The 13,023-nt window shown below is 32.9% G+C and overlaps 2 protein-coding genes across 2 annotated transcripts; both read left to right on the top strand.

The window, feature by feature from the left end:
- Nucleotides 1-2: 2 nt before the first annotated feature.
- LOC145600854 (chalcone synthase 2-like) lies at nt 3-1,979 on the top strand. The gene is made up of 2 exons (XM_081656710.1): nt 3-195; nt 958-1,979. Exons 1-2 carry the CDS (start codon nt 3-5, stop codon nt 1,944-1,946), a joined length of 1,182 nt encoding a protein of 393 aa, XP_081512836.1. The 3' UTR covers nt 1,947-1,979.
- Nucleotides 1,980-4,415: 2,436 nt separating this feature from the next.
- Nucleotides 4,416-7,298, top strand: LOC145600853 (L10-interacting MYB domain-containing protein-like). Its single transcript, XM_081656709.1, has 4 exons — nt 4,416-4,490; nt 6,268-6,430; nt 6,513-6,592; nt 6,675-7,298. The coding sequence occupies exons 1-4, from the start codon at nt 4,416-4,418 to the stop codon at nt 7,296-7,298; spliced, it is 942 nt and encodes a 313-aa protein (XP_081512835.1).
- The last annotated feature ends 5,725 nt before the right edge of the window (nt 7,299-13,023 follow it).

The raw sequence follows: 13,023 nt of genomic DNA, 5'->3' as shown, positions 1-13,023 counted from the left end.
GAATGGCGGCATCCTTCCATGAAACTCGAGCGGTCGAAAGAACTAATGGCCTGTGCGGCCATCCTGCCACGATCCTTGCCATTGGCACCGCTAACCCTCCAAATGTAATGTATCAGTCTGAATATCCAGATTACTACTTCCGTTCCACAAACAGTGATCATTTGACTCATCTTAAGGCCAAGTTTAAGCGCATATGTACATCCTCTTTCTTTAATTATTGTTAAGTGCATATATATTCTGTTTTTTTTTTTTTTTTTCAAATGAACGTAACATTTAAAATTTACTTTATTCAACTCACCCCTTTGCTGATTATACGATTTTAGTGATTAAAAAGTTTACCACTTAGAAAGTTAAAAAGTTGGAGTTCACCAAAGAGAATTTCGATTTTTTTAGAAGAAAAAGTATGAAATATATGTGAAAGAAAATAATGCAATATGTCATACTAGTTATAATGAGCAATTTGATATTTTAAGAAGTTTACTTTAAATTTCCTACAAATCAAAAGTCATAATTTAGATACAAACCTTATTTTCATATAAAAATAAGTTTTTTTTAGTAAGTTATTTTGGAGGGAAAACTTTTTATATTATGTTGCCAATTAAGTGTCCCTTCAAGTTTCGTCTTTAGTATAATGTAGTTGATTCCTTCAGTTTCAAAATAATCATACCATTTGGAATTTTAACACTATTCACAAGACTATCAGATGAGAGAATTGGATTATGTAGTTGTTTATTAATATTCAATTGTTGTATATTTTATTTACGCTATTAAAAGAATTTATGGTTAAAATATTGTGTTGGTAAACGAGTATAGTCAAAGTAAAAAAAAATCATTTTAAACGGTTTGATGCCGTTCGGTTTGCTATTTAATAATATCCTGTACACCCCTACCACCTTATTTAAAAGTTTGAACTTATTGACGACTACATTGTCCTAATTTGAAATTGCATATATGTAGGCGAAAAATCGATGATAAGGAAACGTTACTTGTACATAACTGAAGAGATCTTGAAAGAAAATCCACATATAAGTGATAATAATGCTTCTTCCGTTAAAACTCGTCAAGCATTGTGTGCTAATGAGATTCCTAAACTTGGTAAAGAGGCAGCTGAGAAGGCCATTAAAGAGTGGGGGAAACCCAAATCCATGATCACCCATCTTATCTTTGGCACTAACTCGGACTTCGATTTACCCGGGGCCGACTTTCGGCTAGCCAAGCTTCTCGACCTCCAGCCTACGGTAAAGCGATTTATCCTGCCTCTAGGTGCTTGTCATGCAGGCGGCACGGCCCTTCGTATAGCCAAGGACATTGCTGAGAACAACCGTGGCGCTCATGTATTGGTTGTTTGCTCAGAGAGTACTGCCATTAGTTTCCATGCCCCAAGCGAGACCCACCTAGTGCCACTTGCAATATTTGGAGATGGTGCCGGGGCAATGATCGTGGGTGCTGATCCTGATGAGCCTAGTGAGCGACCCCTCTTTCAGCTTGTTTCGACGGGGCAGACTACATTGCCAGATTCAGAACATGCTATACAATCTCGCCTTAGTGAGATTGGTATGACCATTCACTTAAGTCCGGATGTCCCCAAAATCATAGCTAAAAACATCGAAACTTCGTTAAGTCAATCGTTCGATCACATTGGTATTAGTGATTGGAATTCTATTTTTTGGGTCGCTCACCCTGGAGGACCAGCAATATTGAACCAGGTTGAAGCCAAACTCGGACTCGAGACGAGTAAACTGAGTACTAGTAGGCACACACTGAGTGAGTATGGGAATATGTGGGGTGCAAGTGTGATATTCGTAATGGATGAGATGAGGAAGGGGTCATTAAAAGAGGGCAAAGCAACTACTGGAGAAGGATATGAATGGGGTGTGCTTGTTGCTTTTGGTCCTGGCATTACTGTTGAAACTATCGTTCTTCGTAGTATGCCAATTACTTATTAGCTACGATGACATTTGAATGTAATCGGATATGATGCGTAAAAGATCGGAAAATGTATTATTGTGATACATTTTTCATACACATTTCGCACTTTTATTTTAAAAAATAATGTATCTTAGTGATATTCTAAGATAAGAAGATTATTAGGGTATTTTGCCTTAAAAAAAAAAAATTATTAAGGTGTTTATTGGTACGTCCTATTCCTTAATTGTTAGTTTATGAAGGTGTTTTATCCTCCATTTTTTTTAATTGTTAGTTTATTACTCTATCCCTTATTCACCCGCTCTTGACTCGTGGCCTGCATCGGCCTAGTGACCCTCTTTAATTTTGGCCCTATAAAATGTGATCTTTTTTGACCCAATCCACTCAATAACGAGGTCTAAATTAGTGCATGGATTAATGTGACAAGAATTACTTATTAGGAATTTTAGGACCTATTGTTTTGAGCTTTGCTTAGAGCATAGAAGGGCTCAGCATACAGTAATTTTACCCTATAATTGAAATCCATACTGTTTCATAATACAGATCCACGTTAATGCAGGTTGACAAAAATGCGCTGGAAATTATATTATTGGTGTCTCATTGAGTGTGATGACTATAACTGGTCTTTCCTGTTGTCATGACAAAAATGGCATTCACTTTTTCCATCCACTTACACCCATTTATGGCAATCTCTGGACTCTCTAAAAGTCTGGACTCTGGAGTAGGTAATGTGGGTAATCTAATGGAGTATTAAAGAAGTGTACACAATTATAATTATTATATACTGTAGTTATTGAAGCAATAATGATTGAGGTTCAATTCATTCTCAAGCCATCAATATAAAAGACTTTGCAATAACTAAGTTTATAGGAAACTTCCTCCGTTCTTTTTTACTTGATCCGCTTTAACTTTTACACTATTTATCACTCTTTCTTTGACCGTCTTTTGTAAAATATATTTAAAGAAAACCATGTTTATGCAATAAGTTTGTACTTAGTATTTTGTTATTGTGAGGAGTGTGTTTCATTTCCTGGTTTCTTTTTCTTTTCCTTTTTCTTTTTTTTTTCGTTATGTTTTTATTGTTTTCCAAGTAGTTGACAATTGTGAGGTAAACCTTTTCAGGAAAATTTTATCGAAAAATGATATTAGTTGCAGTATAAAATAAAGTTGTAGGACTAAGGTCTCATTCACTTCACCTTATTTTTGCTGAACTGAAATTATTTTTACTGAAATAAAATTATATTTGCTGAACTCAAATTATTTTTACTGAACTTAAATTAATTTTACTGAACTGAAATTATTTTTGCTGAACTGAAATTATTTTTACAGATTTTCTTTTACAATTCTTCTTTAAGAAAACTGAACTTTATTGAACTGAAATTATTTTACTGAACTGAAATTATTTTTACTAAACTGAACTTATTTTTACTGAATTGAAATTATTTTTACTTAATATTATTTTTGTAAGGTGAAGTGAACAGGGCCTAATTGTTCCAATTCGATCACTATAAGTAACAAAGGCAAATTTTGCACAAATGACATACGCACATCTAGGCTAATTTGGTTTTTTCCGGTAGATCTTAACAAGACGCTGAGAAATTATTGAGCAATAATTCCATTGCAGGCCGTAATAGCGGTAGCTCTAACATGAAATTTTTTATGTACACTTGGGTGAATTGTGCGTCTGAGCAATCCAAAATTAGTTTTTGTTCTTCTTTTAATGATAAATGAAAAAAAAAAAACACAGGTATAAGTCAAGTATAAGTCGAGAGAAGGGAGTGAAAAGTTAAACATCCATCTTTCAACATATAATTTCATTTTAACCATTTATTAATTATCTCTGATCAATTAAATTAACCAAGCGAGAGGAGGGAATAATGAAAAGTTAGTGTTTGACATCGGAGAGACATGAGTATCTAACATTGCTTTTGAGTAGTGACTGTCAAAACATCATCAAACTTTATCCAAATATGCATATGACCTACACCTATTTGTCGTGCCACTTGACAGTTGACACCCAAACCTTGTTGCGGTGTCAGGCCTGACCCTTAGGGTGTGCAGGGTGAGCAACTGCACAGGGTCCAAAAGTTAATAGGGCCTCATATTAATTTAAGAATATAATAAGTAACTGTTTGGCCTAGTTTCTACAAGGGTTTCTTTATCTAAGAAATAGAAATTGGGCCAAACAAGGGTTTTTTAAAAAACAGAAACACTTTCTCAAGAAGCCCAAAACAGCTTCTAGAGTGGGCAAAATGAGAAGCACCAATTTTGAGCTTCTCTACATCAGTTTCTCGGGGAGCTATTTTCCCATTTAATGAAACTTTTTGTTGGACAAAAATATCCTTAACATTTCACAAAAAGACCTCTTATATCCCATTAAAAAAAAGAAACCCCTCTTCTCTCTTCTCCTCTCTCATAAACATCAGCTCTTTCTCTCTCCTGAAACACAAACCCCTCAACCCTCAAGGCCAAAAATCATCACCGACGACATGCAATCTGGTCCTCCTAGACCACCGGCGCCACCATTTCTTCCACCCAAGAGGACACAACCAAGCAATAATAAGGTATTAATTTTTTTTATTTATGGAAATTTCTTCTCTTTTGTGGGTAGAACCCTAATTTCTTTGCATTGATTTTGAAATAGGAGAAAGATATAAATCTCAGTGGTTCTCCTCATCCAAATCATCCCAATATGTCACGAACCAGAAGTTCTGCCAATGAGATTAGTGAATTTGGTCCAAAATTTAGATATTGAAATTTTCAATTTTGATTCAATTTAGGCGTTTCATTTCAAATTCTGTATTTTCAATTTTGATTCAATTGAGTTGGATGAACTAGGATTAATATGACAAGTGTTTGGGTAGTGCCGTAGTGAATTTCAAATGACATGGTTTTGTTGGATGATTGATTCAAACCAATTATGGCTAGTTGTTGTTGAAGGGTCCATTTTCTGTGAGGATAAATTAATTAGGAGTATGTTGTATGTTGTAAGGTTTGTATTCTCTTAATTTCAAAAGGCAAATTCTGGTGAGATATCTCTTAATACCACACATGCACATTTTGCCCCACAAAGCTAAGGCTGCTGGATAATGGACATGATCAACTCTTAATAATAAGTATGATTTATACTATGTAATCATGTAAGTATGTTTTGTTTTATCTCTTGAGTATGTATAGACATATAATAACCTCAAGAATAGTCCTAAATCTTATTAGAACCTCTACTAATTATTAATGTTTGTGTAAACGTAAATAAATTACTCTTGTCAATTGTTTAATGAGAACTTATCCTTCTTGTAGATCTTGATAGAGTATATATTGAAAATGCATATCAATACTTTATTAATAATTGAAGGTGTTGTTGTCTTGATAATCCTTTGGAGGATTAGACTCGTGATGACAGAAATGAGCAAACTTTATAATGTTTAAGATCATCCAAATTTTGTCAAAACTCTGATATCAACTTATGAGTTTTATTCTTGTCAACTAACGGATTAGGGGGGGAAAGTAGTGTTCTATCTTTCAAATTTACATATTTTGGTGTACACATACTAATTAAGTCACTTGTCACAACTAGCTTTGATTTCATACTAGTTACACTAGCATATTTAATTTACATGATTTGTGGTCTTGATTGTAGTATATTGTATATAGTAAATCATATTCCAAATCATTTAAATTAGTAGGCTAAAAAAGCTGAGATTAATGATAAATTTGTTGAGATTCTATCAAAATCAAATGAATTAAAGAAGATTTTATTACTAAGATTATAAACTACTCTGTAGAATCTAATTCTTTAGGCACTTTTGTTTTATTACAATTCTTTACACACTTCATGAACATAGAAGCTAAGGTATATATAGCTAGAGGACAAAAATAAAAAAAGTTGAACTTTTGAACACATGTTTACATACACATTTGGTAGAAACCAATAAAGAAGTGGAATAATTTGGCCAGTATAGATATATAGGGATCATTGCCAAAAAAAAAAAAAGTTCATGAAAAAGTTGATGGTACGTTATTTTGGTACAATGGTGTATAGCAGTAATCTTTGGATTTGATTGAAACTATTTTCAATTATCAGGAATTAAATTTTTAAAATGAATAACTCGTTATACAACATCTATACCAAAGATAAATAATGATACACGGATTATAAAGGATCATATTATGTATTATTGTTTTATGATAAATGCTTGTATGTTGTAAGGTTTGTCAATATAATGCTAGTAGAATTTATAAAGCGTGACATTGGGAGGCAGATTGCATTGTTATGTTGTGTGTATGGTTGGTGAAGCTTATGCGTAATGCACAACATTTCATGGCTTTGTTTGTCTTTAGATTAACGAACAAGTAAAGAGGTCAAAAGCAACTTGGTCTGATGAAACAACTAAGATTTTTTGTGAGGTTTGTGCTGAAGAGGTCCATGCAGGGAATAGACCACACACTCATTTTAGCAAAATTGGTTGGAATAATGTGGTTATAAAGTTCCAACAAAGGTCTGGTAAAATGTATGACCAGAAACAATTAAAAAAACAAGTGGGAGAAATTAAAAACGGAGTACACTACATGGAAGAATCTCATAGAAAAGGAGACAGGGTTAGGATGGGATCATGAGAAAAATACAATTGTTGCATCCGATCAGTGGTGGGCACTCAAAGAACAGGTGAGCATAACAATAATCTGATTTCTACATTTCCTTTTTCAAGTAGTTAGTTGTAACTAATTACATTTATTTATTTGTATAGGCCAGTCCGGGCGTTGCTAAATTTCGTGAAGCTGGAATCCAAAATTTAACAGAGTTACAGATCATGTTTGCTAAAATAATCGTTTCTGCTACAACTTCATGGAACCCTTATTCACAAGATGATACTGAAATAGAAGACTCGTCTACCATAGGCAACGAAGAAATAGAAGATGAGGAGCAAGTGGATATTACTATGGATGGTAGTATTAATGAAACAGTATCTCAACAACTTGAAAGTGAAAGCATTGACAAGACCAAAGTCAATACAACATCGGAAGAAAGAGGAAAAAAAACACAAAAAGGAAAGAAATCTAAAGTTAGCACAGCTAAGCTCATGCAAAATGAGCTAAAACGTATTGTTGGTGCGATGGAGAATTTTTCTCAATCTAGTGCTACTGTAACTTCAAAAAGAACTGACCTTCCTGGTTGTAGCATTGGAGAGTGTCTAACATTGCTTGCTACAACACCAGGGGTTGAATTAGGAAGTGAGCTTTATATGTTAGGAACTCGTTTATTTGTGAAACGAGAATATAGAGAGATGTTTGTTGGTATTCCTGATGAAAATATACGGAGTGTTTGGCTTGAGCAAGAATTGGAAAGGGAGAAAAAAGCTTCTCAACGTTAATTTTTTTTATTTGTTATGAAACATTGTATTTATGCTTTTATTGCTACTCTCTTTAATTACTGTGTTGTAACAGACTAACTTTCTTATTTATATCAGTTATTTTGATTTTCTTAGTATTTGTTATATATCATTATCATTATACTTTCTTGAGTAATATTAGCTTTTTATAGTTGCTTTGTTATATAAGGTTTACTTTAAAGTAAACAATTTTAATTGGTTCCTTGTTTTTTTTATAATCAGATTAGTTCAAATGGAAGTGCTTATGATGATGTAATGGATGAATCCTCCTCCGAAGAAGAAGACGATGAAGAGTTAGTACTTCAAGAACAACTGAGGGGTAAACAAATGATGTTATATGCTGCCACAGGGGTAACGATACTTACCAAATACTATCTTAAATATTTATGTAAACAACCTACTAGGATTTCGTTATGTTCTGGATGGCAATGGTTGCAAGAGGTTTTATCTACACCAGGTGAAAGTTATAGGATATTAAGAATGGAACCCCATGTGTTTTATAGTCTTGCAAAATTATTACTGGATAAATATGGATTAAAGTCAACTAGAACCATGCCTGCTGAAGAAGCACTCGGAATATTCATATATTTATGTGCACAATTTCAATCTAATCGTAATATGCAAAATCGCTTTAAACATTCTGGTGAAACGATAAGTAGAAAATTCAATGAAGTTCTTGAAGCAATGACAAGATTTTCTAAAGATATTGTAAGACCTTCTGATCCAAACTTCAAGGAGGTTCCAACCAAGATACGAAATAATTATAAATATTGGCCACATTTCAAGGATTGTATTGGTGCCATTGACGGAACTCATATTCCATGTGTTGTTTCGGAGGAGGATAAAATCCCTTACATAGGGCGCAAAGGTATCCCTACACAAAATGTGTTAGCAATTTGTGACTTTGACATGTTATTTACATATTTTGTTGCTGGATGGCCGGGATCTGTTCATGATAATCGAATCTTAAAGGATGCAATGGAAGACCCCAAGAAATATTTCCCTCATCCAACCGAAGGTATATATTTATGAAATTATTATGCGTATAATCGTTACCATTATTATATACTATGGTGTCATTATCTAATATTATACAATGTACAGGAAAATATTATGTTGTTGACGCAGGCTATCCGAATATGAAAGGATTTTTGGCTCCTTTCAAAGGTGAACGATACCATGTTCCTGATTTTCGTCGTTCAACACAACCTCCAAATGGTTTCTATGAAGTCTTTAATTATTCACATTCGTCGTTGAGAAACGTTATAGAGAGAACATTTGGTGTTTGGAAAAAAAGATGGAGGATATTATCAATTATGCCCAGCTTTCCGTTGGAAACTCAAAAGAAACTTGTTGCAGCTACTATGGCTATGCATAACTATATAAGAAGACACGCGCTTGAAGATTTGGAATTTGATAAATGTGATGCAGATCCTTATTATATACCTGAAGTTGAAGGGGATGTGGATATTGGAGGCAACCCGGTAACTACTCTTGAAGAACATGATGGATCAATGGATGATTTTAGTATGGATTCTATTCGCTACAATATTGCAACTTCTCTAATGAGTCGTTGATTGTAACATTATTGGATCTTTTATTAGGAATAATTATATTAGACATTATGTTTGTAATTATGAACGTATGAAACTTTTGGATATGAATTATTAATATGAAATTTAAAAATCTAAGTATTTAGACTTATGAAATGTTCAAAATTTTAAATTAAAATTTTATCTTACAAGCAATTATAAACAATTTGCTAACCAAAATTAAAAAAAAAATAATAATAAAAAAACTACTATTAACAACAATGTTCAAGAACTTAATACTAGTTTATTCTCCCAAATAATTTTTTTTTAAAAAAAAAACCTGATATGGGCCAAACAAGGTAAAATAGTTTCTCAATCTAAGAATCACTTCTAATTTTTGATGGGCCAAACAAATTTGTTTCTTACAAGTGTTTCCCTAGAAATAGTTTCTGGAAAACTACTTCTGGGAAACAGAAGTTGTTTTTCGGAAGCTTGGCCAAACAAACCCTAAATAAGCTAGCATTAATTATTAAAATCTCCATAGGTAGCGCAATGGTCAGATGCTGGAGAATAATTACAAGTGGTTCAAGGTTCAAGATTGTTGGGAGCTTCACTCTTTAATTTTTTTCTGGATGACACAATTTTAAATTGAATGGGGGGCCCATTTATTTTTAATCGCACAGGGCCTCCGTATACTTTTGTGATTCATAAGTTGGAAAAAAATATAGTGATTTTAGATATTGCTAGATTCTTCTCGAAATATACACTTTATTGGTATCAACTTTTTATAAGCTTACTGCAATAGAACATAAGATATTTAAGTTATAAAATGTGCATTGACAAGCATATAATCCCCAATGTTGCAATTAAGATAACGAAGGAATTATATAAAAAAATATAATCATGCAAAATATTGGTTATTCATTTCAATATGTAGTTTTATAATTTTTGTTGATACAAAGTTAAAGATATTGGTAATCAATAGTGATAGAATATAGGACTAATATTCTAGATATTCTGTTATCGTTTGATATATTTTGTATATATTTTGTAATTATCTCTTGAGATTTCCTAACAATTTAGGTCTCATACTTGTAACCCTATATATTGAAATCAATGGAATACACTCCAATTTGAGGAGTTTCAAATTATCTAACATGGTATCAAAGCTTTAGGTTATGATCTAGCTAATGGTGAATTGAAAGACACATTATCACCGGTTGTTTCACATTATCACTGGTTGTTTCGTCATGAAAGCTAATGGTGATGTTGAAAGACACAAAACTAAGCTCGTTTAGTTTGTGATGACATGTCTCATATTGAAGGTGTTGATTGTGATGAAAAGTTTAGTCTGGTTGTTAAGCCGGCTACTATTCGAATGGTGCTCAGTTTGGCTATGGCTCATAAGTGGTCTATATATTCACCAACTTGATGTAAAAATGCCTTTTTGCATGGTGATTTGAATGAGAGTGTATATATGCATTAACCTTCTAGGTTTGTTGACAAGAGATTTCCAAGCTATGTTTGCAGACTTTGCAAGGCTCTATATGGCCTCAAACAAGCTCCAAGAGCTTGGTATCAGCGTTTTGCTAATTATCTTTTGTAGATAGGGTTTGTCATTGCTAAAATGGACAATTCTTTATTTATTTTCCAGCATGGCCTGGGAAGGATATGACATATTTGCTGCTATATGTTGACGATATTGTCTTGGTTTTATCCTCAAATAAACTGCGTGAGAGTATTATTTCTCACTTACAGAAAGGGTTTTTGATAACTGACTTTGGTCCTCTGAATTATTTTTTGGGTATTGGTGTTACTTGTACTCCTTCATACTTGTTTCTGTCACAGCAAAAATATGTACAAGAAATTCTTGAGCGTGCAGGTATAAGCAGTTGTAAACCTGCGCAGACTCCAGTGGTTACTTAATCCAAACTCAGTGCAGACGCTAAACCACAGTTTCATGATCCAACACTCTATCGCAGTCTTGCAGGTGCCTTACAATAACTCACTTTTACTTGCCCTAACATAGCTTATGTAGTTCAGCAGGTTTGTTTATTCATGCATGATTCTAGAGAGGCTCATTATGATGCATTGAAACGTATTATGCGTTATATTCAGGGTACCATTGATCATGGGTTACATTTATATCCTTCAGCTCCTAAAAACTTTATTGCTTATACTGACGCAGATTGGGGAGGGTATCCTGACACTCGGCGCTCCACTTTCGGATATTGTTGTTTTTTGGGTGACAATCTTATTTCTAGGTCGTCTAAGCGTCATCATACTCTCTCCAAATCAGGTGCAGAGGAAAAATACAGGGGCGTCAGTAATGTTGTTTCTGAGGCTTGTTGGCTCCGCAATCTTCTTTTAGAGCTACATTATCCTCTCCGACAGGCCACTTTTGTTTATTGTGATAATGCTAGTGTAATTTATTTATCTCATGATCCCATACAGCATAAACGCACCAAGCACGTCGAAATGGACATTCATTTCGTTCAAGAAAAGGTGGCATTGGGGCATGTACGGGTGTTACACGTTCCTTCACGGTATCAGTTTGCAGACATCTTCACGAAAGGCCTACCTCGACAACTATTTGTGGATTTCAGATCCAATCTTAGCGTACGTCCTCCTTCCGCTACGACTGCGGGGGTGTGACAAAATATAGGATTAATATTCTAGATATTCTGTTATCGTTGGATATATTTGTATATATTTTGTAATTATCTCTTGAGATTTCCTAACAAGACTAGGTCTCATACTTGTAACCCTATATATTGAAATCAATGGAATACACCAATCTGAGGGGTTTCACATTATCTAACAAGTAGTACATCAAAAAAAATGTGTAAAATTAAAATAGGTGTATCATTTTCCTAAAAAAAAATAAATAAAATAGGTGTATCATTTATTTTGGGACAGAGATACGTACTATTGTGTTTCTTGTAAAATATAGTATATCACTAATTCAAGTCTTCAATCATAAAAAATAAAAAATTTAAAAATTAAAAAAAATAATTGTCTCCATTCAAAACAATAAATAAATAAATAATTTTTTTTAAAAAAAATAAAAATAAAAATTAAAAAAATATTTTTACAACTTTCAAGCCAAGTAAACAATAGTACTCGTATTAAGTAGGAGAGGTAACGGGAACTTCAAAAGATTCCAATAAGACCAATATATCGAAGTACGTAGTATACTACTTTGTATAAGAACATATAAGAAGCTTCCTTTTAATTTTAAATGTTTGACTTGTTTATATCTAAACAATTTTTTTGTCTAATATTTACCACTTACAAGACAAATAAACACTAGCTAGTTGGTAGTAGGTTATCCTTTTGGTAAGCTCCATATTTTGTATCTGTTTTGGAGTTACCTTTTGTAATATTTGCTAATTAATATAATCATCTAGTGTTTGTTTAAAAAAATACAAGACAAATAAACATAGGTACTCATATTAAGTAGGAGAGGTAACGGGAGCTTCAAAAGATTCCAATAAGACCAATATATATATGGAAATATACTTTGTATAAGAAGATTACTTTTATTAAGTAGGAGGGTAATTTTGTCGCCCATCATGTACCTAAATTAATTTCTTTTTGGGGTGAAGCAAGTTTAGGAAAATCATTACAGTAAATTATAAAATTGTACTTACATGACTAAATAAAGATAAATCTAATATATACTTCCTCCGTTTTCTTTTACTTGCAACACACCTTTTAGGCACGCAGTTTTAGGAGATGATTAGTGAGGGTAGACGAGCGATTGTATCAATATAATTTTTACACGAAGATTAGAATAGGGTTAAGTATCATTTGTAAAAATTATAATTAATAATTTATCCGTTTACATTACATAAACCCGACCTCAAAACACGTGCCACAAGGTTGTGTTGCAAGTAAAAAGAAACGGAGGAAGTACATATTAGAGATAAAGATCTAACAAGATCTCACATGACAAAACTATGTTTGAAAGTATAAAAAAAAAAAAAAAAAAAAAAAAATCATTATCTATTAGATGTCATTTGAAATTTGAAATCTCTCAAGATTTCAGATGCATAAGACAAACAAAAGAAATTAAATAAATTGGGGCAAGTACATAGATTATCCCTAATATGTCTATTACACTACTATATAATATACCCTTAGATTGCTTGTTAGCTATTGAGTAGAGAAAA

The sequence above is a fragment of the Chenopodium album genome, chromosome 21, assembly GCF_948465745.1.
Source record: "Chenopodium album chromosome 21, dcCheAlbu1.1, whole genome shotgun sequence".
Taxonomy (NCBI): domain Eukaryota; kingdom Viridiplantae; phylum Streptophyta; class Magnoliopsida; order Caryophyllales; family Amaranthaceae; genus Chenopodium; species Chenopodium album.
This window is presented reverse-complemented; position numbering and strand designations above follow the sequence as displayed.

Excerpts from the sequence above, each read along its gene's own strand:
- LOC145600854 (XM_081656710.1), top strand. The coding sequence starts at position 3 with ATGGCGGCATCCTTCCATGAAACTCGAGCGGTCGAAAGAACTAATGGC. Across the intron at positions 196-957 it reads GGCCAAGTTTAAGCGCATAT|GCGAAAAATCGATGATAAGG; the intron begins GTACATCCTCTT and ends GCATATATGTAG.
- LOC145600853 (XM_081656709.1), top strand. The coding sequence starts at position 4,416 with ATGCAATCTGGTCCTCCTAGACCACCGGCGCCACCATTTCTTCCACCC. Across the intron at positions 4,491-6,267 it reads CACAACCAAGCAATAATAAG|ATTAACGAACAAGTAAAGAG; the intron begins GTATTAATTTTT and ends GTTTGTCTTTAG. Across the intron at positions 6,431-6,512 it reads AAAGTTCCAACAAAGGTCTG|AAAAGGAGACAGGGTTAGGA; the intron begins GTAAAATGTATG and ends AGAATCTCATAG.